Below are 27982 nucleotides of genomic sequence, written 5' to 3' on the forward strand. Positions count from 1 at the left end.
CACAGGTTCCCGAGAGTAGGTTACTAATTATTTGTGTGTGCTGAGAGGGGGTTACTAATTGGTGATTTTGCCACGTGATTTTTGTCTTAGTTACGCCCTCCTCTCAGCAGTAGCACGCAGAACTTGAAGCAGTCCAGTTCAAATGAGATATCTGCCCTCACTCCATCACTTTAAAAATAAAAACTGAACAAAAGATACATTCCCAGCTTTCAGTATTTGGTTCCAAGTAGTTGTTTCAGGAAGGAAGACATCGTGGTATAACCTGGGTCATTGTTTGGAAGGGAGCCTTTCAAAGAAGGCCTTGCTGAGGAAGGCAATGGCAAACCCCCTCTGCTTGATCACTTGCCTTGAAAACCCCACCGGGGTCCCTATAAGTCAGCTTCAACTTTACACATACAGTTCTCGTTTCAGGCATGCACGGTGTTCCTGTCTTTACCCTTCATCTTTGACATTTGTTTGGGAGGGAAGGAATGATTGAAACTTGTATAGTGCTCAGTCCTACCTTCACAATATACACAGGCAAATTATCCACCAAAAAAGGTTCTAATTACAGGTAGAAACCAATTAACATACAATTACCAAGAGGTGGCAGCTCTGTATTTGTAAGTATAACATTGCTTTTAAGACTCATATGTTTGGTTCCTCCCTAGCACAGACAAGAAAACCAAGTGCAGATGGAAACAACACAAGAATTTAAGGCTGAATATTATTAATGTTTGCTCATGTGGGTGGAAAAAGCCTCAAAGGGCTGAAATTAGAATATTGTACAAAACAAACCACAAGGGCTTAAGCCAGAACATCCATCCAAACAAAATCCACATGTTGGTGCTCCAGTTCTGTGTCATTCTTTATACATGGATAAAAGATTTCTGCTGCTGGAGCCAGAAGGGGTGGTGCAGGGGTGTGTGAAAGGACAACACCCCCACGGGTCCAAACTCTACCCAGATACTGAGAGGGATCAAAGGAGGGGACTGACCAGTCAGCTGTAAACTGAACTTGAAATATATGTGCACATTGTACCTGCAACAGCCTGCAAAAACAGTAAGGTCATCAGGCGTTTATTACTGAAAGAAACATTGTGATAATGAGTGGCTTGCGGCGAGAACTAGTTGCAGACGTTATCAACATGAATGGAGATGTTTCTCAGGTACGTTACCACCTCCAGCATTTTATTGCGTGGAGGGAATAGTGTATATATTTACAATATATAATTTTTTTTCAAAGTAAATGGCTTCCATAATGTGGCCCGTTTGTCTCTAATCCATGTGATTTCATATTTGAATGAGTTTCCATTGTGGTCGGGGGGGTTTTAAGCACAAGATGCAATGAAACAATTCCTACAACATAATCTGGGAACTGCCAATTTTTCCCCGGGCCCCTGAATCAGTGCTTCTAACAATCTGCCATAATTACTGCATGATTCTGGAGTTAACAATTTATTGCATAACAAGCTGCAGTGAAATGCACAGAGAGCTGTTGAAAAGCTGGACACCCTGCTTTGCTTTAGTGAGTTTTAGTGAGTTTCTGAAGTTTAAGAGTTGTAAAGCTCAAGGCCACATCAGTGTTTTCATTTTAAATATGCTATTAAATAGAACTTTTGTGTAAGTAGGTTGAGATGGTCAGGGCAGCTGGTTGGAAGTGATTTGTACGACGTGTACTTGGAGGCCCTAGAGAAGATCCTCTGCCAGTTACAATAGATAAGAATGACAAATAGGTCAATGGTCTGGTTCAATATAGGGCAGCTTCATGTGTTCATGGTATTTTCAGCCACAGCAACCATGCCGAGCCACTTGGATGGGCCATGATGGATCATCATGAAGAATGGTAGCTCTCAACCATAAGGGAAACTCCTGCCTCTCCCCACAACAGACACCTTGTGAGGCAGGTGGGGCTGAGAGAGTTCTGTGACTGGTCCAGTTCACCAGATAAGAGTCCGCTGGCTCTCAAGTGGATGCTTTTCACATTACATTTTACCTGATGTTTCAACTGAAGATTCTTGGGATCGAACCCAGGAACTTCTGCTTTCAAACCAGATGCTTTGCCATTGAGCCAGAGCATCCCACTATAGTGTGTGGAATTGTCCTTAGTCCATTTTATCATTCTTATGTTTTTGGTGAACACCTTTGTAACCTCTATTATGAGGTGAATGAAAAGGATGTGCTCATGTCAAGACAGAAAACAGCAAAAGTCAGTAATGAAGCCTTTACAGTACTTTAATTTAGAAAAAAGATGACTTGGGAGGGGAAGATAGATAATTACATTATGAGTAGTGGGTTGTGGAAACTAAGAACAGACAAATCCCACTTCTGAAATACTAGAACTTTGGGGCACCCAGTGAAATTGATAGGCATTACATTAAGGCAAAAGATCTTCTACCCACAACACCTATGAGCTTGCTGAATTCATTGCTACAAGATATGGTGATTATGGCCAATAGCTTAGAGTAGACAGTGTTATATATTCAGCAAATTCATGGAGGAAAAGTCCATCAACAGCTATTAGCCATGATGGCTGAATGAGATCTCCATTTTAGAAGGCACTATGCATCTGAACGTCATTATTGGGGGGGGGGAGGGAACCAACTGGGGGTGACTGGTCTTTTTGCCCTATTTGTGACCCTCCTTGGGTATTTGGCAACTGGACGAAGAAGGGTGCTGGACTTGGCAGATGACTGGGCTCATTCTCTCAATTTTTTTTCCTTTAGGGCGTCAGCTTTAAATCTTTAGAAATTCCAAGCAGGTGAAAAATATATCGGTGCACTTGTTTTACACATGTGAGAAATAATTGTTAAGGAAAAACAGTGTAATTATGGTGAGAGATATGTGGCTGTCCAAGAAATTCTACTGCAAATCCTCTGTCCTCCAGATTCTCATGTTATTTTTTGCCTCAGGAGATTCTCCTTCAAATGCATTTTAAGTTTTGCTGTAGGCAAAATCTACATGGCAACTGATTCTAGGCTTGCCAATTCTGGGTTGTGAAATTCCTGAAGATTTGCTGGTAGAGGGGAGGGTTTGGGGAGGGGAGGGGAGGGGCCTCAGCAGGATGTACTGTCATGGAGTCCACCCTCCAAAGCCATCATTTTCTCTGGGTGAACCAATCTCTGGTCTAGACATCCATACCTAGATCTCTAGAGCCTTCTCTAAACTCTGATGAGCACTTTAACCAGATGGGAAACCATCCCCTAATAATTAGCTGCCATTGAGGATTGTTAACATGAATGACCCCAGGAGTTTCTTGTTTAGTGGTGGTCTTCCAGCTTTTTTTGTGTGTGTGGCAAAATAATGCATCAAATTACAAGATTGTAACCACACAGTTTCTAAAAAAAGGACTATGTCTTTTCTGGGGACCAAATTATACAGACTGAATCCTGTATTGGGATTTGGAGATATTATGTAGCTTGATAGACAGGAAAATGGCATTAGAGTATTAGCCCAAGTCTAATAAGTTTACCATTCTCTTGTGGTATATTCTATGTTATCAATTTCTAGTCATGGAAGACACAGCTAACTCCACCTGTTTTGTTTTTTTAGGAATCTATGTACATCGAAGAAAACACTTTCAAGAGCAGTGCAATCTCCTTGATCTTCTCTCTCAAGGAAGAAGTTGGAGCTTTGGCTAAAGTTCTACGCATTTTTGAGGTATGTGTTTTTTGCTAGATCTATAGGGAGATAGAATTCAGACTGGTGTTCCAAAATGCAATTCCGGTGTATTATGTTTTGCTGTTGATTGACATATGAATAGCGTTGCCAAGTTCTCCCTGGCCATCAGCAGGTGCGGGGTAGGGAGTAGGGGGTCGGGGAAAGTAAGGTTGCCAGTTTCAAGCTGGGAAACTTCTGGAGATTTGGGGGTTGAGTCTGGAGAGGATAGGGACCTCAGTAAAATGCCATAAAATCCAACCTCCAAAATATCCAATTTCTCCAGAGAAACTGATTTCTCTAATCTGCAGATGAGCTGTAATTCCAGCGATTTCCAGATTCCACCCGGAGGCTGGCAGCCCTACCTATGAATTATGCCAGAAACCAGACACCAGTCAAATGTGTATGAAAAAAATACAAAAAGGCGTGTGTATCAAGTATAAATTTATTAATGCATGCATGCTCACTATAGCATCAGGCAGGTGACTACAATGTTTGAATTAGCCAACATAGATCAGACAGTGGTGATAATTTTAATGGCTGGTGCTACCAACAATGACTGATGACATCACATCATTCATATTCAAATATGGAATGCCACAATGATGCCCTGGCATGGAAAATTCTACTAGTTGTTGCAGATGCATGAACTAGACCTGCAGTTACTGCTTTCAGAGGTAAGTATGCCTTTACCACCGTGTCTAGTATAGTTCCATCTATAGTCCACAGCTTTGAGAGAATGTAGTGGTTTCAGTGTGATTCATGTTTTGAAGTTCACTAGGCTCCAGTCATAATTTCCTAAAATATCATGGTCCCGTTTAAGAATTAGGAAGGCGACAACAACGCACAATGGCCCTGTGTGCTTCGTTGCAGACACCAACCTCGTTCTGAAAGCCCAGACTCTGGGGTTTTCAATTGTTTGTTCCCATTTAAGAGTCCTTGGTCTGTTCTCAAAAGCATCTCCTTCTGGCAAGAAAAACATTATAAACAAAAAAATTGCGCAATAAACTGTGACCTACATTGTTATAGCTGGAAAAAAAATAAATTAGCTACCAAATGAAATGGAAAAGGGAGGGGCGGGATGTTTGTAGAAAACCAATTACTGGACATCTTCAGTTATTTACCCAGGCAAATGTTGACTATTATACAGAAAAGCATGAATTGCAAACTCCCTTTTCTTTGCAGAAAGGGAGGAGACTAATAGAGTTGTCAGCTCCAGGTTGAGCAGTGTCTGGAGATTTAGGGAGTGAAGTCTGAAGAAGATGGGGTCAGGAGAGATGGTGGGGTTCAACACCATAAAGTTCACATTCCAAAGCAGCCATTTTCTCCAGGCGAACTGATCTTCATCACCTGGAGATCAGTTGCAGGGGCATAGCTACAAAAAAATGGCTCGCAGGGCATGAAGTGAAATTGCGCCCGTCCCTCCAAACATCCAACACAATTGTGTAACTGAACAACTACGATCATTTAAAGCACAGAAAAGCAATAAATAACCTCCCCCCAAAACACATTATATATATTAAGGATGAGAGAAAGTTTCCTTTTATCTTGAAGTGGCAGTATTATGTTATGTATCACAAATATTTATATCCTGACTTCATAATAAAATGAAGGAGCTTTCAGTTAATTTTGATATGGTCAGCCTTGGTATCCGCTTCTGTTTCCCTCTTCACCTCTGCAGTTTTGCCTGCCTATCAGATAGTGCAGCATTCCTATGGGTGTGGAGACTGGCAAGCTGTATTCTCTTCAGTCTTTCAGCTTGCCTGGCTTCCAGCAAGTAAAACAACATCTTTCCGCTGCTTGTTTGCATTTGTGCAGCACCAGAAAATGAAGTAGTTCAGGAAAGCAGAAGCTTTTCCTGCACAACACAAATAAAATGTTTTTATGACGGAAATAAGAGTGTTTGGGGGTGAACTTCTGCACAATTCCCTCCCCCACAACGTTATGAAAACATTTGTGTTCAAAATGTTTTGTTCTGCAAATACTAAACTAGTGACTTTTCCCCTGCAACCATTTTGAAAACATTTCCAGCTTACTGTGCAGAAAGCACGAAACATTTTATTTTTCTGGCCTGACTTTAAAGTTTCCACTTTTGTTTTCTTTTTAGGCTGCACCCGCCATTTTGTGCCATTGCAGGGATTCTCCATACTTCCCTTCATTTGCTAAATGTTTCCCACAGTCATTTCCTTTGTTCTCATTGCTGCTGCATGCTATTTCAGCATTTAAAGTACATAAATAAAGTTAGTTTTACCTGGCAATTCCACCTGGCAATTTTCCATTTTTTTGTTTTGTTTTAATGATATGTCTTTGAAGCTAAGAAGATTGCCAGGTAAAACTACATTTATTCGTGTACTTTAAATACTGAAATAGTGGGCAGCAGTGAAGCAAGTAGAGGAAACGTCCATAGGAAACCTTCAGCAAATGTCAGGAAGCATTTAGCAAGAGATATGTCGGAATTGGCCCATTTTGTTTTCATTCAATCAGTTTTAACCAGCCTGCCCTTGTCAATGCTGTGTGTGAATTGGGGTGATTCTTTGGACAAATGCAGCCGGTAGTATTTCTGGTGACCATTGTGATGCTCCAAAAATTCAGTCTCTAAAGTATTTGAATCTAGGTCTTCTCCTACAGAGCAACATGACTGCTCTCCTGATATGATAATGCAGTACATAGTTTTCTTTCATTCATGCCAGTATGTTCCCAAAAATGTTCAGAGGTGCTTACTGCAAATCAAAAGCATGATGGGTGGAAGTTCTGGCACAGTTTAGACCTCAAATTCGGCTTCCGAAGTGGGACTCTTGCCCAATGGAATGTGGCAGATCTGGATCCACCTCAGAAACATTTCTGACCCAGTTAAAACTGTGGGTTCCAGCTAGAGTTTGTATTGGGTGGAATTTAGCTCCTTTGTTAATAAAAAAAATGGTTAGTGTGATATAGTATCTCTCTATAGCACATCACAGAAGTGTGCAGGACTTTCTGAATCCACAAAGATGATCCAGTTTCTCTCCAGTTTCTCTTTCCATTAAGTAACCAGAACTTCAGAACAAGTGTTATCTCTTTCAGTATTTGGGATATGTTTGGCATGACCCATGGTTGCTTTAGTTAGGGAAACCATTCCAACTGTCTTGAAAGATTCATGTTTGCAAAGCCGTTTGGCAGCAGAAAAGTTTACATCACTCCCAGAGGGGAGTGATGTTTGTATATTGATGCAACTGGCAAAATCATTTGTTATAGGATATCTGTTTCTGATGGACCAGTTTAAAAATTAACCAGTGTCTCTTTCATGGAAAATGCCCAGTGGTATAAAGTTTCATCAGACAAAAGAATGAAAGAGACAATATTTGAACAGGTAGAATATTGCTGAGAATTCAGTTGCATTATGGCCTAGACAGCCCCAATCTGACAATCTTTTACATGCTGAGATTTTTCTGAAAATGTACTTCCTCAGAAAAATTTTATGGCACCCTCCTTCAAAGGAGCTCAGGGTGTTGTGCATCATCTTGCCCTCCCGGTTTTTATTCTCACAGCAACTCTGTCAAGTAGATCAGTCTGAAAGAGATTGACTGGCCAATGATCATCCAGGAGGCAGACTGGGTAGCTGAATCTGGATCTTATGGATTCTATTCTGTCACATCATGCTGCCTCAACATGAACATTCAGCATGAAGTTGTATTTCTGCATCATTTCTGCAGATCTATATGAGATTCTGCATTGGAATCTCAAACAAGGGTTTCCTAGATTTGCACGGCAGCGGCTGGAAGCCGCCGTTTTCCAACAACCTCGCTCGGGGAGCGAGGTGGGAAAATGGCGGCTTCACGCCGCTGGGGAGGAGCGAGGGCGGCGCGACTGCGAAGCAGCTGCGCCCCCCCATGCGAACAGCTCCTTGGGGACGGCGTTTTTGCAGTCCCCAGGGTGCTGTATTCGGCCCGTGCGGAAAGGGCCTTTGCTACATAAATATAGACTTTCAAGTTAGAATGATAAAGTTGGATGGGTGTATTATGTAACTTCAAAGCTGTTACCTTTAGGATGCTATAAAGGACTGATTCATAGCAGACATACACACATAAAGTCAGTTGCACTTCTAGCATTAGACACTGGGTGGAGCATTACTACTGAACTATAATAATGTATAATATGTTGTAGATTTTTTTATTAAAACATTTAATAATGATGGAGAAAGTATTGGGCACATTCTCAAAATGCACCAGTCTCTGGAACTAGATGAATGTTATTAAGCCCTTCGGGGGAGGGCGGTTTATAAATATAATAATAATAATAATAATAATAATAATAATAATAATAATAATAATAATAATAATAAAGTATCTGCATAGAACAGTACAGCGTACAGCCCCAACACTCTTTTATACCTCTGATGAAGCAGCTGCAAAAATGAAAACAAATGGAAGCCATGCAGCAACTTAGTTGTACCTGTTTCACAGTGGTAAGTCATGGCTAAAGAGATGTGCCAACATTCAAAAACATGTACAGTATATATGAATAGAGAGCAGTAGGATCTCACTCACTGCTTCCATTACCAAATGTCTTTGAATGTCTAGACCAGGGGTAGGGAACCTGCGGCTCTCCAGATGTTCAGGAACTACAATTCCCATCAGCCCCTACCAGCATGGCCAATTGGCCATGCTGACAGAGGCTGATGGGAATTGTAGTTCCTGAACATCTGGAGAGCCGCAGGTTCCCTATCCCTGGTCTAGACGGCCCTTCGGCCCTTCATATGTTTGAGTATTCCCGCGTAGACTCTTCCATGTGAGAAAAGCGGGGCATAAATCCAAACACTTCTTCTTACAGATTAGTATTGTATTTCAATTTTATCTTTAATTATGTTCTTTATGTGTAACTCTGTTCTTTTACTGACAATGGCTTTACATTTATTGTTTGAATTGTTTTAACCCATTTGAGTAGTTTTATGTAATCTCTCATTATCATGGTCACTAAGTACAATGGCCAGTGTGAAGTGAGTGAGGAGCACTGACGTATAAATTGTAAACAGTATGACGAAGCTAGCATGAAGGCTTGCATCACAGAACTCAGATCTATATGTTAAGTCCTTCTGATTTGTCCCCTCACATAGCCCTGTTTTCCTGTCCTCTTTTGCCCTATGACTTTTTAAACATTACCAGATACTCGTTTAAGGTCTTCATTTCCACAGTTGTATTGGCCATCTCTCCAGTTGTGGGGTCCCCATTCACTTTGCTCTGCAGTGAGTCCATGAGTTTTTGCACAAAGAGGTCACCTGGGGTCTTGCCTTCTTCTCACCCTCCCATTTTTCAATGAGATTGCTAGGGCTTTGTACTGGCCCAGAGATCCCTGAAAACTTATCCTCGGGTTTTGGCTGTAAGGTGATCAGGAGAGGATTGTAACATTTTCCTTCAAGGTTTTTGGATGTATGATCCAGGTTTCCCCTGTTACTGATGTGGAAAATCAGGAGAATGCTTGTTAGCCATTAGAAGTACATCTCCTTGGCCAAATCAGCTGTATAAACTGAAAGCCTTAACTCCAGTGATGAGACTGATGGAGCCGCACTTAAAGCAGACTATGACTTGCTGTGTCTGGTCTCCATCATTATAAATCTTGCTTGGAGTAATTTTAACTTTCCCTAATGCTTGGGTCCTCTTGTGATTTGTGAGCACCTCATTAAATAGCAGACACAAAGCACTGTCTGTGTGCAGGATGCAGGCCTTTAGCAAACTAAAACAACTTGACCTCAGGGCTCAGTCCAGCGAAATGCATTCTTAGCATGGAGGCAGACCCATTAAGTAGGGACATCTTTCCTGAATCACAGAATTTAAATGAACTTCTGACCTTTTCAACTTATTGAGTTGGTATCTGGCCAAATTAGTTAAGTTCATCTGTACTGCCCACTGTCAAGAACGTATGAAAGTGCAATTCTTATTGTCTCTTCTGACAAGACAGACATTTTATCTCTCTCTCTCTCTCTCTCTCTCTCTCTCTCTCTCTCTCTCTCTGTGTGTGTGTGTGTGAGAGAGAGAGAGATTGAATGCTGCTAAATTTGTTGAAGATTAAACTTAATACAGTTATATTTTCATAGCATTTACTGTGTAGCTATCTTCACATTATGTAGCCATCATTACTTTCTAAGAGATTGTTTAGAACTCATTTACTTAACCAGTATCTATGGTTGTTATCAACACAGAATTATACAGTTATCCCCTCTTCTTCCATGGGCAAAGGGACTTGTGTTTTGGGGAGCATACATAGAATCCATTTAATTGTTTACAACAGTAGTAATGTATACACAAAGTTCTATTTGGCTTCTGCAAAATAATCACAAGATGGCATGATTCAAGGTTGGACAGGGAGAGTTGCCACCCAGAAATGGCACCGCTGCATTTCTGGGTTTCAAAACAGGGATGTATCTTTTCTAGGGAGCCCTGAACCTCACTTTTGTCCTGCCTTCATGTGCCTATCCTACCCATATAATGGGCAAGGAATGCATGGGTGGCTTCCATTTTCTTCTATCAACCCCACCCCCAGCCCCTGTTTTTCAGACCCTGCCAATAACATGTTTACCTCTACTCTGCAGGTGTCTTGATCCATCTGTCATTATCCTCCCAAGTCATGCTGCCTGCCTAGTTGTAGTTATGAGCAAATTTCCCCCCTGCTTCAGTCATAACCCTCATGCAAACAGGGCCAATGCTTATACAGAATTGGACCCATCCCCAGGTGCAATGATTAGCAGAAAGTGGAAATTTTGTGCAAAGAAATGCCTTTGGGGATAATTCAGTTCTGGTTGGTCAATGACCTTGTCATGCACAACTTTCCCTTTCTCCCTGCCCATAAAACTGAAATTACTTAGGGGGAGAAGAGAATAACTGGAAAGTTTTTGACTGTTAATGAATTTCGTAAATAATTCTGTTCGGTTTTAGAACATTTCAAATATTAGAATGATTTGGGTCAGATCTTGTTTAGTGAAGTTCTGATTTCTCATCTCTACAAAATGGTTCTCTGAGTTCTTTAGAAAATGAAAATGAATAAGATGCAAATGCAAATAATATACAAATAAATTATCCTCATGAAAATTTCCATCAAGACCTGATGACTCCGGCAGGCAGGCAGGCAGGCAGGCAGGCAGGCAGGCAGGCAGGCAGGTGGCCATATTCATGACTCTATTGCCTTGGCTCTGTTGTCTATGAAGCAGCTTCTGCAGGGTCCACAAAGCAACGTCACTGTTCTTGTTACTTCCATATGGGTCTTTCAAGCCTTAAATGCAAAGGGTTTTGAATGAACACCACCAATATTAATTTTTACAAAGAAGAATTCTTGTCTTGAAGATTTTTTTTCATACAGTGTTATGCATAATGGACCATCAACTGGTCACTTTCTGTGTCACTATAAAATATTTATGGTAGCCACTTCTTTCTTCTAGGAAAAAGGGATAAACCTGACACATATTGAGTCCAGACCTTCCCGACTCAACAAAGATGAATATGAATTTTTCATAAACCTGGACAGCAGAAATCTCTCTGCTCTGGAGGACATTGTCAGGGCTTTGAGAGATGAGATTGGGGCCAATGTGCATGAGCTTTCACGAGCAAAGAAGAAGGATGCTGGTAAGAGGATATTGCTGAGACGAATGTTGCATATGCATTCTTTGTTAAACCTCTCAGTTTGATTGAGTCTTTTTCACTGAGTAAATATTTCTGAGTTCTCTGAAATTGTTGCGTTGCCTCAAGTGCATGAGACTGCGATGTAACAGCTACAGCGTTGGATATTAACCCAAGAGAGCTGAGTTCGTGTTCTGCTTAGCTGTGATATTCTCTGGGAAACACTAGGTAAGTCATTGCCTCTCATGTGAACCTACTTATAGAACTGTTGTGAGGATAAAGTGTCCAAGAAAAAACAGGAGTGCAATGACACCTTAAAGACAAAGAAAATTCATTCCAGCATAGGCGTTTGAGAGATGAAATTCCTTTGGTAAGATGCATTGAAATGTATCTAAATAAGTAAGCAAGGCCTTTATTGGCATATACAAAATGAGACAGTAAAAATGTATCTGTTGAATTGAGCTCTGACTCAGGAAAGTGTGCGCTTGAATAAATTTTCGCAGTTTTTGAAGCACCATAAGACTCCTGTTCTATTCTGCTGCTCAGATTAACATGTCTACCCAACTGGAGCAATAATCAAATGTAGAATATATACATATATATCTGAAACACATAGTTGAATCAGATATTTTCTGACCACATTTATGTTTTGTTCTGTGACACACCACCTTTTTCTGTGGCTGCTGTCACACAGCTTTGGGGAATGTGAGCAGAATAGATTACTTGGTGCCAGACTGACAACACCAGTGAAGGCACCTCTACAGACTGATAAATAACATCGAAATCTGCTGTATGAGTAGACAGAGGATTTGCATACTAGGGTGGAATCAACAACAAAGAGGTTGCTGCGATGATATCACTGAACAGGAAGAAAGGGATGGTTGTTACCGCTTGGTATGAGGGGAAAGTGCTATTATTGCAGTCGAGGTACAATGACCTGCTCTGATTTTGCTAGTTTGTTTAAATTGCTATAGGGACTGGGAGAGGATGAGTTATCCAGGGATTATGGCTCAGTGGTAGAACACCTGGTTGGCATGAAGAAGGTCTCAAGTTCAATATCTGACATCTCTAGTTAAAAGGATCATGTAGTCAATGTGGGAAGTGAAAGTCCGCTAGCCAAGACCCTGGGAGTTGCTGCCAATCCAAGTAAACAATACAGGCCTTAATGTACCAAATGTACATTACTTAATGTACTTAGTCTAAGGCAATGTCATATGTCCAAGTGTTTAATGACTTTGAGAGATGTTTGGTACAGGTAACTTCCATGTACCAGCATTTTCTTCTCATCACAGTGTCCAGTGATTTGAATGCATGCTGACATCATAAATTCTAGAATTCTATGACAATATAACTAACAGCCCAACGGGACCAGAAATAGTCCATCTGACTCTACATCCTGTTCCCCTAAATGGCTGCCTAGTAGCTTCTGCAGAAGCTGCTAATCAGGGTGTGTTTCTCAGAGTTTTTTTTTCCAAAATTCACTATTTATAAATTTCCTATTCATTTTAAACACCACATGGGGTAGCACCATTATCAGAGGGTGGCTGGCTGCCTAAAGCGTGCTATTTGATTAATACAAACTTTCTTATTGCTAATGCTTGGTTGCATATACACATGCACGCACGCTCGACTCTTATGAATACCCGTCCGACTCTTCGGATAGCAGATGTGATTCTAACAGGATTTCTGTTGAAGATGCCTTTAAACGCTTTAGGTCTGCTGCCTTGTCTTCCTTCCTGGGAGCAACATGAAAGGGCGTTAATATCTTTCTGAAATAAATCCCGATAATCTCCTTACACTTTCCTTTGTGCCCTATCCATGACATGACATGAGGGAAAAGGAAAATATTTGGAGGAGTTAGACTCCTCCATTCAGAAAAGGGACGTGTCAGGCAAAAAGTTATGGCTTAGCAGGGAATCACAGTCACCTGAAGTGGAACATTTAATTACTTTTTGAGCGCTGGTGTCTGGATTTGTCTTTCTTAATTTTGGCAAAAGAAAACTCCTCTTCACTACTTTCCGATATAAAGTTGCTTCTATTACCCAGATTTGGGACCATGTTCCACTGAAGTCATTACCAGTTTCTCTCAAGTAAATGCAATTAATATCAGGCAGTTAAGGGGCTGCTTGATACTGCCATTTTGTATATTGTGATGCTATGCCACATTGGGACACATTTAACACAAAAAGTTATGTACTCTTATTTTCCACCCGCCAGTCCTCATCACTATAAATGAACTTTTGTCCAGGAGGCAACATTGGTAACGCTTTTCATTTCAGGCATGGTCAGATCAACTGTTTGGGTAATTTCTGGTTTGGTGAAAGCTCTGTCACATACCTTGATATGTTAAAAATGGCTGAGAATGTTGATTCTAGGATGGAAGGCGTAGAGAGGCTTTCCTGCTTAACCTTTTTGCAACTGCAGGACAAGAAAAGACCAGAAAGTACCCCTTACAAAGCAACTCTGTGCCATCTATACTTGTCACCTCTGGTTTTGTAACTGCAAAGTCCACCTCCAGCCACAAATGAGTTATTTATCTGTTGAAATGAGGGTCCCAGCGATTTCCCCTGAAAACAGAGCCTGTGTCTTTCCCAAGGCTTTTCAATTTGAGCAAGAAATAGAACATTCGACCCCCTGGAGCCTAGAGTAAAATAATTAAATATGATTCTGTCTCAGCAGAAGGGGAAAGAACACACAATTTATTGCTGTTTGGAGACAAGCTAAAGGCCGAGGGTCTGTGGAGGCCTTGTTAGCTAGGACCCCAGGGCTGACCAGAGCAGTTGGCTGTATTTAAAAAGACCCAAACCTGTGCCTAAAAATGACAATAAATCTAAGCAATCCCGTCTGACCCCTCCCCGGAATGGGCAGAATGTTCTGCAGAACCTTGGGAGCCCTTCTGTTTAGTTGCCCCTCATATAAATAGCTTATTAGCATCCCATTAAGCCTCTGACCCCATGTTAAATTGGTCACCACTTGGGTGTCCACTGCAGGCCCATAAAACACTGCTGTTTCTCCTGCAGACAAATCAATATTTATTACTGATCAGCCCACACTTGCTCTGTACAGCTTCACAGAGGGTCAGTGTTGCAACAGCTTGCCCTGGCCATTCATTAACGGCAGGATGAGGAGACAGCCAGTCTGGTTAACATGGGCAGAAGAGAGCACGTGGAAGGGCCAAATAGCTCCCAGTTTTAAGGGAAGAGGTAAATAGTTTTTTATGCTGTTAGGAATGGGTTGCTTTGCTTGGGGATGTTGCTGAGATTTGTCCACTGGGTCTGCCAGAGAAGAGACAGGGCAGCTGAAAGTTGCCTCCGAAACATTGCAGTCAGATGAATCAGACCAAGGGCCAATTCCAATGATCTGTTTCCAGCAGCAGCTAGTCAGAGGACTATGGCATGCAAGTGAGGGTGCGGATGCCAGCCTCCAGGTGGGACCTGGGGATTTCCCGAAATTACAGCTCATATCCAGACCTCAGCAATCAGTTCCTGTAAAGAAAATGGATGCTTTGGGGGGTGGACTCTATGGCATCATACCCCACTGAGGTCTCTGTCCTCCCCAGGCTTCACCTACAAATCTCTAAGGGTTTCCCAACCTAGACCTGGCAACCCTCCCCTCCCCCATCCCTGTTGGTGGCCAGTGGGGACCTGGCGACACTGGGTAAGGGCCACCGTGTCCGGCTTTCTCCTGGTGCTTGCATAGTGGCCAAGGGAATGAGTTGTGATCCAGGAGGTTCCTGATTTAAATCTTGCCTCTGCTCCAGACTCATTAAGTGCTCTTGGCAAGTAGTTCTTTCTAAAACCTCAGCTTGCAAATGGTGCTCTAACTTGAGAGAAAGTTCTGTGTTGAGTCATAACAGCTAAACTTAGCCCATATTCACTGTGGTTGTGGTGTCAGGATCCACCCCTCCACACGCCTTCGGTTGCCAGCCTCCAGGCAGAATCTCGAGTTCTCCTGGAATCACATCTCACAGTCAACCTACAGAGTCCAGTTCACCTGCTGAAAATAGCAGCTTCAAATGCTGGAGTCTATGGTATATCATAGATTCTGGATGAAATCCATCCCTAAGGGACAGTGAATTCTGAAAAACACCAAAAATCCAGCCAACATATTAAAGTCAATCATGCAGAAGGGACTGACCCAACAATGTAACCATGACCCCCCCCCCCCCACCGCCAGTGTTAAGAAGAATCTCAGGACCACATATGCAACTCCTAAGAATTCATCCATATATTCCAGAGGTGATGTCTCAAAGGAAACAGAACTTTATGCACACATATATACCCAAGAAAACGCACGAGTGCCTAGAGAGATGGAGAGACAGAGAGAGATGGTCAGGCATGTAATGATTTGCTGCCCTCTAGTGACAAATTGTGGTAGACCTCAAGTGTATTAGGGCATGATGGAAGTACAACTGGTGTTATAACTCTACCATATGAATGAGGTTGTTAAAATCTCCACCGTTAACAAGTCCATAAGAAGTATCTATGAAGCACATAATCAGTTGATGAAAATGTTGTCAGATAAATGTAAGTCGAGTAATTCGGAACAACAAGGAGAAAGCCTGGCCAAGGCAAACAACCCGCAAACTCAAGGCAGGACCCAGAGATAAATTGGTGAAGACATATATTAGCTATATTGAAGCAATGAAAACAGCACAATATTCAGTATAATAAATAACATTCCATTCATGACATTTCATTCATACATTTTTGCTGAGCCATTCATAACCGGAAGGTATAGTCCGTATATCTCACACATCTTCGTGTGCATAAAGTGTCTAAATGCTTAGTGGGACAACCCATTCATAAGGTCTTAACTTGTTGAGTATGTTTGAAAAATTCATGCATTTGGAATATTGAACCAGCTGCCATAACAGCTTCCATGCTGTTCACGAATGTAGAGAGTCTGAATTTATAAACACTGAAGAAGACTTCACAAGTCGAAAATGCCTATCAGCGTGCCAGCATTTTTGATGCCTCTCGTCGGGTATCGTATTGGAGATTGGAGATTGCTGTACACAAAAGTCCTTTTCATTCAGGTTCCTTCTTCACGATTTGAGTTCTCCTTCACAAATACTCTGTTTGAGACAATTAAAGGAGACTTTAGACACTGAATATTGTGGTGTTTTCATTGCTTCAATATAGCTAATATATGTCTTCACCAATTTATCTCTGGGTCCTGCCTTGAGTTTGTGGGTTGTTTGCCTTGGCCAGGCTTTCTCCTTGTTGTCCCTTGTTTATTACTTTGTAGATGCTCCATTGTCAGTGCATTTGCAGCAGTAATTGCCGGGGAATGGGGAATTCTTGCCATTTAAATGCAGTCTGTGTGAGGGGTAAAACTTTATATCATGCAGCTAGCTGTCATCATGTACATGTCACCGTTTCTACCAGGAAATGTCAAAAGCAAATTGAGATAAGAAGCTCAAGGTAATTCCTGTTTCTTTTCTGCTCTCTAGTTCCATGGTTCCCAAGGACTATTCAAGAGCTGGACAGATTTGCCAACCAGATTCTCAGCTATGGAGCAGAGCTGGATGCTGATCACCCAGTAAGGGAAAAAAAGATGAACAACATTTTTAATGACTTGGACCTTCCCAACCTTTATACCTCACCTTCCTAGACCTCACTTGCACAGAGAAGAATGTGAAAATGTATCAGTTAGTGACAAAGGTTCTGTAACCTAAGATTTTCAAAATGGACCCATGATTCATTGATAGGGATGCCAATCACCAGATAGGCCAGGAATTCACCTGAAATTAAAACTGATCTTTACAGCCCAATCTAATGGGAGTGGGGAGTAGACTGGTGGCTGGGGACAGTGCTGTGGTGCCACTCCCAAAGTGGGAATCAGTGGCACAGGCTTCAGCAGAGAGAGAGAAAACACTCACCTCTCCCCAGTTAGCCCATTCCCTAAACAAACTGACACCATGCATTTGAAAGAGGGCATTCCGGGGCAGAAACACCATTGGAAGTCGATTAAAGTCAGCTCCCCCCCTGTGAATGCCCCCTCCTGGACGCCAGCACAGACCTGAATGGCATAGCAGCAAAAGCATCTGGCCTGATTTCTGGGATCTGGTGTCATGCTGCTATTCTGCTCCCCTGCACCCGCATAAGTGCCTGTACGCCAGCATCCTTGCCAGTTTACAGGGAGAAATGGGCGCTGGCACCAGTGCAGGGGTCACACTACATCCAATGTGGCTTCAGCCCCCCTCCCTATTGCACAGTTAGACTACAGTGACCAGCTTTCCTGGAAAAATGGCAGCTTCAGAGGGTAGGCCCTTCCTCAAATTTCCCCCTTCACACCATCACTCCCAAATCTCTTCGAATTTCCCTGGCCAGATTTTAGCAATCTTATTTCAGAGAAGGTGTGGGCCATATGTCAGAGATTGTGACTATGAAGCTATAAGAGAGGATATGGGAACGTTTTTAAAACCTGAGGATAAAATGCCCTTCTTGCATTCTGAAATATTTGTCTCAAAGAAGTGCAGTATTGGTGTTGCATAATGGTTAGAGTGTGTGACTAGAACCTGGGTTCAAATCCCTTGCTCAGCCATGGACGCTCATCAGGGGACCTTGGGCACATCACAGTCACACAATCTTACCAGTGGTGGGATCCAAAAATTTTAATAACAGGTTCCCATGGTGGTGGGATTCAAACTGTGGCGTAGTGCCAATGGGGCTGGGCGGGGCACAACAGGGGCGTGGCCAGGCATTCCGGGGGAGGGGCATTCCTGTGCAGGGCTGTGGCAAGGACGCAGCCGCTGTGCCAGTCCTTGGGTGGGAAACGAATGCATGCAGCCGCAGGCTGCCACACACGCCAGTGCACCTCCTGCTAGACTGCTTCAAGTTCTGTGCGCTACTGCTGAGAGGAGGGGTGTAACTAAGGCAAAAATCACGTGGCAAAATCACCAATTAGTAACCCCCTCTCGGCACACACAAATAATTAGTAACCTACTCTTGGGAACCTGTGAGAATCTGCTGGATCCCACCTCTGGGCATATCACAGTCACACAACCTTACCTACCCTCATGTGAGGACTGACTTGAGGAGGCAAGGAACAATGTGAAGAAGCTTTTTTGGGTCCCCTGTCAGGGAGAGAAGCAAGATATAAATAAAAATAAACATAAATAAGTTTAAGTTTATACAGCAGAAGTCTTTTTTGAGGCCCTTAAAAGGTCTGACCGATGCAGTTATTGGGCAGATAATGTTTTTGAACAGACGATCATGTCACCCTATGAGTACATAAGAACTGACAGAAAAACATCCCTGTAGCAAATTAGCATTTTATTTTTACATTAGGAGATTCCGTACAGTCGGAAATTACTGCTATTAATTTAACTGACGCTGGGAGCTTGTAAATAAATGACATGCGGTGAGGAAAAAAAATTGCTGCTATTACACTAATTGAGGCAGTGATTAGCCCTTCAGTAGCTGCAGTTTAATCTCAAAGGCACCATGCTTTCTGTACTATTATTTGGCAGTATCCTAGAAGAAAGGAAAGGGTACAGGAGACCAAATGGCTCTGGAAGAGAGAGCTAAAGCCCCCTATCTTTTCTTCTGTCAGGATAAAACAGCGGCTGAGCTTGAAAATGGGACCCACTCTCTTAACAAACTCTCAATGCGTGATGATGAAAGATGCACCTCAGATCCAGCTCTTCATACTAATTAGATAATGATTCTTTTCCTCTGTTTATTTGGGAGGGGGGAGCCCAAGTGCAATTAGATATAGTCTGTAACAGATGTGAAGAAACGTGTAGATTCGGACCCTCTTTATGGTCTGTTGGGAAAGCTCTGGCTCTAGGCCTGATCAGGACTTTTTCATCTTTCTAACTGGGCACCTGCAACTTATGGTGGACATCATTTTTTTTCCTTTAAATGTCTGAAACTTTCAGTCATGTTGTTGTCTTTTTAAAAGTTTTTTTTAATCATAAGGACTAGAATGATAGCTTGCACCTTCAAATTGCTTTGAAAATTAGGACAACTAAGTAGAGCAGCGTTCCCATGTACTTGTCCCCAGTACCTGTTTCCCACTGGTGCTCTAGCAGTGATAAGAAAAAAAATTACTGTTGAGTGATAGTGTGACATCACTCCCAGGGAAATCCTGGAAGGAATGTCAGTCCACTCTAAAAATGGCTGGGAGCTCTGTGGCAGTCAGGTGCCCCCCATGTACCTACCCCAGCTCTCAACAGTTTCCAAGCTGTGTCTGTCAACCCTTAAGAAGACCGAAGTAGTGTCTCCTTCCAAACACATTTCAGATCTCTTTACTTAAAACTCAACTAGATGTGATGCGTCTCTGAGTCCATCAAGGGAACTCTTCCACTGTTTGAAGTTCAATTCCTGCTGTACAGATGCCACAGGGGACCAATTGGGAGTGGGATTGTGACATAGTGGTGGAGGGGCACTCCTGTTCCATTTGCATAATGTTAACAACCCCAACCCCCCCCCCCCCGACCTCTAGGCTGTTGAAAATAGCAGGTGAGTGGGTTTAGAATAGTATGACTACATTTAAAGCCATTTGAAATTATTCCTTAGGAGCCCCTGTATCTCTGGCTATTCTATATAAAGCACTCAAAATAAACTTTTGAGACATACCTGCATCTTTGTTATTGCATATTGAGTACTTCTACAAGCAGGCCTTTCAGAATCTTGCCCACTTCTATTAATACCCCACATGACAGACATGAGCATCTTGAAGACACTTTGAAATTTTTCACTTTTGTTCAATCCTATTCATGTTCTAGAAAGTTCAATACAAGTCAGAGCAATTTTTATAATATTTTTTCAGGGTTTCAAAGATCCTGTTTACCGAACCAGAAGAAAGGAATTTGCAGATATAGCCTACAACTACAGACAGTGAGTATGCAAAGATAATGAAGAAAAGAAATGATTAGAACCCAAATCTTCTACACAATGAAACTATTGGTAGGAGATCCATGCTGGCCCGCAGTGGCGGGATTCAAATAATTTAACAACCGGTTGTGAACTTCTGGTGATGAACTCAGTGGTAGGATTTCAACCGGTTCTCTGAACTAGACAAAAAATTAGCTACCGATTCTACTGAACTGGTGCGAAAAGGCTGAATCCCATGCCGGGTATAATGAAGACCAAGCGATCTCCAATCTTGTTGAAACTGTGAACACTTTTGGAATTTCGAGAATGGGGTGGGCACACACACAAAATGGCTGCCATAGAGTACTGGGATCAATCACAAAACTTTGGGAGGTTGTAAATGAATTGTCCTCTTATGACAAAAGCAGCTATATCTGAACTTGTGCTTTCAAAATGCTTAACAACTTTAAAGTGTTTTAAGTGTCATATGACTTAAAATGCTTTCAAAATGTTTTATTACTGCTGTGAAATGGTGTTATATCCAGCACCCCCAATTGCCCCCCCCCAATTGGAAACACAGCACAGAGCCAGGAAGGCGGGAGGGAGGAACTGATCTTTGTCATCTGGACAGCTGTTGTAATTCTGGGAGAACTTCAACTCCCTCCTGAAGGTTGGCAAGCCTACTTGGAAATGAGGGGAGAAGATAGGAAGGAACTATGGACTCTGGACCATGTATAGGATCCAAAAGTCTGGCCTGAATATGTGAAGAGCATCCTTTTCCTCTCACAGATTCTCCTCCCAAAGCGTTTAGTTTCCCCTTGCTGGCTTTCTTTCTGTGGTGTGCTTAAATTTTCCTCAGATGGCCTTTATCCTAAAATTACAGCTTAAGAGAACTAAATTGCATTCAGATGAGGACTTCTCTACAGTGCCGCAATGCTTTGTTGTTTAATTGCTCTCCAGTATCAGAGGGGACTACAAAGCCACAAGCGCCAAATTAAAGTAGCGCCTTGTATGCTTCATATTAAACAAGAGGGAGCAGGGGAAGTGTGTGGATAATTTACATGAAAGTAGGATCTGTAAACAGTATTGAAATGATTCATCACGTCTGGTCTTGATCTAATGCTCTTGTGTGTGTCACTTCTGTCCAGTTGCATTGTGTGATTTCCCCCCCCCCTCCTCCCGTGGGTTGTTTTGCTATTAGTTTGCATGGGGGAGGGGAATAAAAGGAGCACTTTAATCTCAAATGAATTTTATTCACAGCTTGGTTTGATGATCAAATCTGCTTGATAAGTCAGTGGAACTATGAACTGACAAAGAAATATCCTGTTTGGGTAGATAATTATAGTCCATTTCATGTTCAGTGTGAGTAAAGAATAATAGCCTTCATAGGCAGTATGTGCCGCTTGTTCAGCGGTTACCTCACAGCTCTGGGACTCTTTCCCATGAAGGCTTACCAAATAGGAATTTGACTATCTTTTAGAACCAATCTAAGGCTCAGAGCACAGATTATACCTATGGAGATGCAGCTGGAACTAAACTTTTTGGGCCAAGTTGATCTCCTCATAGGCTTGGTTGAGAGTCGACAGAGATCCCTGCATGGTGATTAGAGCAGAATTTGGCCCCATCTCTAGCCTGGTTAGCATCCAGAAGAAGGGAAATGGATGGAAGGTCTTTGTGTTCATAAAAGTGAAGAGGAGGCTGTGCTGGACAGAATCTGATATGGCCACACTGTGCAGTTGCACCCATAACAATACAATCAATGCATGTGAACCAAGAGAATTGCCTCTGAATTGGTGCACTGGGATCATGTGCACCCCACATACCTCTAACCACCTTCCCCATAACCATCATTCAGTGGTAGAATAGTACTGGACCGCCTGCAACACTAGATGTAGGAAGTTAGTCTGCTTGGCACCAGAGCTTGGCCACAGCTGACAAGGCCAACTTGTGCTACCATTTTCATTTTATGTTCAGCTCCTAATTAGCCTGGAGTCTATAATGCTTTCCATATGATATATCCAGGGAAACAGAACACATTTACAGGGGAAGCAGCAAGGTAGCTGCTAGTTCTGCCCTGATGTATGCTCTGTCACCTGATAGTGAAAGGTCCTACATATATAGAAATGTAAGACTCTATTCCTGCCACCAAGAACCCTGCTTTTTCAAGGCTTCAGGTCTCATGGAATGATGTCTATGTGCTTATATTTGCATATGGGTGGGGTCTTTGCATGCCTTCCATGGAATGGGTAGGCAAGTGCATTACCTGTCCCCTCTCCAATATTTGGTCAGTCTCCATGGACATAGTGTGTGAAATGGAACTTCTTTGCTGATTTTATCTTTTTCCAGGGTGAAAAGAAATTTCTCACTTCTTCCAACCCTTCTGTGTATTGGCAGTGAAGGGAAGGCAAGGGTCACTTGGTTTGTGTCCTTCTTATCTATCACTTGAGGAACAACTCCCAGATGAGTTTCATCTGAGAGTGTGTGTGTGTATATAGCTAGATAGATATTGATATCGATCGCTATAGAATTGTATATTCTTCCATTATCCACCTAAGCCTCAGAGAAGCAGCAGCTTAGAAAACTGTACTAAAATTAAATTGTAGGGGTTTTGGAAATGAATTTTGCAGATTTAGCAAAATTATTCTTCAGAAAAAGATGGACAATTTAAGATAGCACCCTGAGAGACCCAATTTTTTTTTTAAAAAAACCAGCTATTTTTTTTAAAAAAACAAAAACTTCTTTCCTCCCTTGCGCTCTTGTTTCCCTCGGTCTCTCTCCTCTCACCTGCCACCCTGAGCAATGGTCTATTGATCTCAGCTGCCTTCAAATTGGTGTCTGACAGTGCCTTAAGCCCCTACTCTTTTCTCCAGGCCCATGAAGGTGGCCTAAGGATTAATTAGAAAAGGTCAATGCTATAGAAACCAAAGTAGTCCCAGTTCATCCCCTCCTCTAATTCAAAATCATGTTTAAAGCTCCATAGATCAAGGAGGACTGGTGCAGAGAGACAGAAAATTGCACCATTATTGGGGGGCTACTGCTAGGCTGGGGCTAAAATGAGGGGGTGGGGAATGGTGGGGTATCACTTGTATTTTGACAAAGAACCTGCAGCTTTGGAAATCCCTTGCATTATCCCAGCAGTGTCACAAACCCTTTTTAAATTGCTGGAAAAGACTCTTTGATTTGAAAAAACCAAGGGGGAGTCGCCTGTCCATTTTTTATTATTTTCCTGAAGAATTGACCTCCCTCTGTTTTAATGTCAAGTCAATAAAGCAGAACAGGTTAAAGGACTCCCTTCTGGTCCGAAGTCGAGCCAGATTGACAATGCTATAACTGTATTTAGATAGGGGCAAATTTAGTGTTCCTGCTGAGCCATTAATGTAGCTGAATCACAGGACTGCAGAATTTTGGGCCCACAGAGATCTAAGGGGTTATCTAATCCGACCCCTTGTCCTATGGCCAGATCATTTGGGGCTATCATATGTGCCAAATTCACTCTTAACCAGATTACAGAACTGCAAAGCCATAGCAAAAAAAGGAACAAAATATATTAGACTGCCACTGCTGGCAGAATGGGAAATCAGGAGATGGTTTCAGATAAGTGATTGAAAGAAGGATCATTGCTTATGAGGCATTAGGGCTGTCAGTCACTGTCTGGCAATTAGCAGGGATTGGCATGGGTGGGGAAATGGGGGAGAGATATTGCTGTGATGGCATTCGATCACTTCTGGGGAGACCAGGAAGTGACATCAGTCTGCACTTGGAATTGTAGGAAATTATATGGTTAAACTGATGATTCCTAGTGGGAATTGATGTCACTTCCTGGTTTTCACCTAGAATCTACACCATAAAGTTTGTCATCTGAAGCTGGCATTTTCTCCAGAGAAACGGATCTCTGGATATCAGTTGTAATTCCAGGAGAATTCCAGGCCCTACCTAGAGGTTGACAATATTATTTATAATTCTTTTCCCCATAGGACAAATGACAACCAATCACCTATATGGGGGGGTGAGAAGTGATGGGGCTGGTGAGTTGTTATCCCAAACTATTGTGTTAGTTAACTGTAGCCACTTTATTTTGTTCCATAGAATGCAGTGAAAAAGATGGCCCTGTTATCCTCTGCTTGGTGCCCACCAGTGTGTTCATGGCACTCACTTGCTTCTTCCTCAGAACATAGTTTCCACAAAGCAAAGAGCCAGTCTTGGATATTCTCTACCTCGTTGTATCAGGAAGTGTTTCAGAAGACCTCAGAAATACCTTATATAAAGTCTGTAGGAAGCAATCGCTCAGAAATAGCTGCCCTTGTCATAGGAGAATGATTTTGAATTCCTCAACATTTTTCAATCTCTTTCTTTTCTAGTGGACAGCCTATCCCCAGAGTGACTTACACGGAGGAAGAGAAGAAAACATGGGGTGTAGTCTTCAAAGAGCTGAAGAGCCTCTATCCCACCCATGCCTGCTATGAACACAACCACATCTTCCCTCTCTTGGAAAAATACTGTGGTTACCAAGAAGATAACATTCCCCAGTTGGAAGATGTCTCAAATTTCTTGAAAAGTAAGTAATAGTGCAGATAGGCCAAATGTCCGATATTATTGACAAATATACTATAATTATTCATTCTGTACATGAAGCAGTATACAAGGATTGATCGAAAAACTATAAATCAATGAGAACATTATTTTAACGTGATTGTAATAGAGACTCTATCTGTATGCACAGGCTGCACTGGATTTCGCTTACGTCCTGTGGCTGGACTCCTGTCATCTCGGGATTTTTTGGCTGGCTTGGCTTTCAGAGTGTTTCATTCTACGCAATATATTCGCCATTCGTCAAGACCAATGTACACCCCAGAACCGTAAGTATTTTGTCTAGGAAGGGATGTACAGTCAAATCACTGCCAGATGTTCAGAATATTGTAAGAGGCTAGCAGAGAAAGCTCAAGACATTTTGGTGCCTGAGGCAGAAAATCCAGATGGTATCCTCCATAATGGGAAAATGTGATAATTTATTCATTTATACTTGCTGCCCTTTAAGAGTTCCATGGCACAGAGTGGTAAGCTGCTGTACTGCTGTCCAAGTTCTGCTCATGATCTGAGTTCAGTCTTGACAAAAGTCAGTTTCAGGTAGCCAACTCAAGGTTGGCTCAGCCTTCCATCCTTCTGGGGTTGGTAAAATGAATACCCAGCTTGCAGGAGGTAAAGTGTAGACTACTGGGGAAAGCATTGGCAAACATAGTCTGCCTGGTAATGTCATGATGTATGTCATCCTATGGATCAGGAATGACCCCGTGCTTGTGTCTTTACCTGTTACTATTGCCCTTTTGTGACATAATCTGCTGCTCATGGTGGGTCCTAATGATAGGGCCAGCCCTGTAGACCACAATGTATTGGTTAATACTTTTTCAAAAACAATAATTCTTCTCTTTTTACTTTCTCAGGTCTCATAGGAAATACAGTTTTGGTTGGGTTTTAAACCCTCCCCCCCCCCTTTCTTCCTAAAATAAGAGTTTAATATACAGAGTCAGAAATTTCATGAAGCAGAGACTGGGACATGCAAATATTCAATAGCCAATCTAGATCTTTTTTTTTAAAAAAAATGCATTCACATTCTGTTTGTGTTGTTGTTGTTGTTGTTGTTAATGAATGATGTTTTTCACACACACACCCATACGCCCCCCCCAAGAATTTGCTCATACTGCTTGTCTTATAGAGATGTTTGCCATGAGCTCCTAGGACATGTCCCTCTGTTTGCTGATCCAAGTTTTGCTCAGTTTTCCCAAGTAAGTAAAGCCTTTAAATAATTATGAAAAATAATTTCTGAAGATCACTTACAAAATAGACAAATAGTTTGTGCATATATAAAGATAAGCTCCAAAATCTCCAGAAACTGTCATCAGGACAGAAAAAAAACTCAATTTGGAGAAATAATTCATTTCAGTGCACCAAAAGACATCTAATGAAATGCATTCATGATAGTTTTATGTTGGTTGCAACACACTATACAACTATCCTTCAGAATTCACTGCCATAGCATGTAGCAATGACTAATGGTACAACTGGGCAGCAGAACTGTGCAGGGTTCATATGCCTAACAAGAATAGCACCTGGTCGCATATAGTAATTTGGTTGTTGTTGGTTTGTTTGTTTTTTTAAAAAAAACAAGATTAGTTTAACGGTGCAGTCCTAAGCAGAGTGAGAATCTTTTGAGTCAGTTTAAGTCAATGGACTTAGAAGAGTAAACTCTGCTTAAACTCTTGGCAATGCTGGTAGGGGCTGATGGGAATTGTAGTTCCTGAACATCTGGAGAGCCGCAGGTTCCCTACCCCTGCACTAGAAAATATAGAAGGGCTTCAAACCAAAATACAGCTACCACACCCACATCTACAGAAGTAAAGCATGGAGAAGATGACAAGAAGAACAGAGGACACAGTGGGAACAGGTGGGCTGGTGGGTTTTGTGATGTTAGACTGGAAGCAAAGGCAAAGCAGGGGAATAGCTTTACCTTTACCCATGTTACTGTTGTGGAGATACAAATTCATGGAAGAGATAAATAATGAAAAGAGCTAGCACATATCTTCATAGGCACGGTGCCTTAATAAAATTTCACATAAGCATTGGGAGGGGAGGAGCTATGCCTCTGCTTTGCATGCCAAGGGTTCAAGGTTCAGTCCCCAGTTAAAAGGACAAGTCAGGAGATGATGTGAACAATTTCCGCCTGAGCCCCTGGAGCAGCAATTCCCAACCAGGGTTCCATGGTACCCTGGGGCACCATGAGAATGTCCCAGGGGTACTGCGGCAATGCTACCAGCCCCCCTCACTTTTGTGGTGCTCCCGCCAGCCCCAGCAAGGATATGGAGCTGTCCAGGGGGCAGGGCCTGCTGCAAGGTCAGCAGCAACTCCCCCCCCCCCGGAGTGGTTCCCCTGAGAGGGGAAGGGGGGTGGCATGCAGGGGCACTGGGAGGGGAAGGTGGAGGGGATGGCAGGGATACCGTGAGATATGAGGTCAAGGGTACCGTGCCCTGGAGAGCTCCTGCCAATCTGAATAGACAGATTGATGGATCAATGGTCTAATTCACTATAGGGCAGCTTCATGTGGAACTGGCTTTTGTGATTAATACACTCCTAGACAAAGAGAAAACCTGGCCAAATTGAATTATTTTGTCTGTTCCCAAACCCCTTTGCAGTGAGTGCCCAAAAGAGCTAAGATACAAATGCTTATGGATACAAAATGCAGTGATATTTCAGAATTTTGTGATTTGAATCTTAATTTAGAAATATAATTTACCTTTGAAAAGACATCAGATCTTAAATTATGCGTTTACACTATTCCTCCCTAAAATTCATGTTGAATATCATTGATAGTTTAAAATGTTAGGGAAAAAGATATACAATAATCTAAATATAAATGTGTAGGGAAACAAGCTAACAGTCATTGAGAATAAAAATTAGTTGACATATTTCCTGGAATTCATTTTAGCGCTGGTGTCAAAATAAAGATGAACTTAAAAAAAAATTTTTGAATGATATCCTTTTATTTTTTTAAAAAAACCAGGAAATTGGGCTGGCTTCCCTAGGAGCACCAGATGAATTCATCGAGAAACTTGCTACGGTAACTAAAATTTTATTGGGATTTCAGTATGGCCCAGCACTGAGCTCAGGATGGCTGAGATACAGAACATATGCACAAAACCATGTAAACGTTAAAAAACCCTATCAAATTCAGTCAATATCAAAACAAACCTCCCCTTTTATTTAGTCCACAGAAGCTGTTTCCATGCATAGATGTCACTTTGTCAGAGTTTTTAGTGCTTGTAAAATATGATAGACTTACAAGATGTTTCACTAAACATATTAAAGCTATCATCTAGAGGTTCATGTGGTAACTCTGGAGCCTGTTAACTGTATGACTCACTTTCCTGACTCACTTTCCCCTTCAAAC

General features: G+C 42.0%; 1 protein-coding gene across 1 annotated transcript in view; it reads left to right on the forward strand.

Moving 5' to 3' along the window:
* Positions 1-998: 998 nt before the first annotated feature.
* The window catches only part of PAH (phenylalanine hydroxylase), a 36074-nt gene continuing 9090 nt past the window's right edge, over positions 999-27982 (forward strand). Inside the window, exons 1-9 of the mRNA XM_048502318.1 lie at positions 999-1147; positions 3531-3638; positions 11041-11224; positions 16674-16762; positions 20000-20067; positions 24402-24598; positions 24764-24899; positions 25754-25823; positions 27596-27652. Of these exons, the coding sequence (XP_048358275.1) occupies positions 1085-1147; positions 3531-3638; positions 11041-11224; positions 16674-16762; positions 20000-20067; positions 24402-24598; positions 24764-24899; positions 25754-25823; positions 27596-27652 (972 nt within the window). The 5' untranslated portion in view covers positions 999-1084. The remainder of the gene's footprint in view (positions 1148-3530; positions 3639-11040; positions 11225-16673; positions 16763-19999; positions 20068-24401; positions 24599-24763; positions 24900-25753; positions 25824-27595; positions 27653-27982) is intronic.

Source organism: Sphaerodactylus townsendi, linkage group LG06 (assembly GCF_021028975.2).
Source record: "Sphaerodactylus townsendi isolate TG3544 linkage group LG06, MPM_Stown_v2.3, whole genome shotgun sequence".
In the NCBI taxonomy this organism is placed as follows: domain Eukaryota; kingdom Metazoa; phylum Chordata; class Lepidosauria; order Squamata; family Sphaerodactylidae; genus Sphaerodactylus; species Sphaerodactylus townsendi.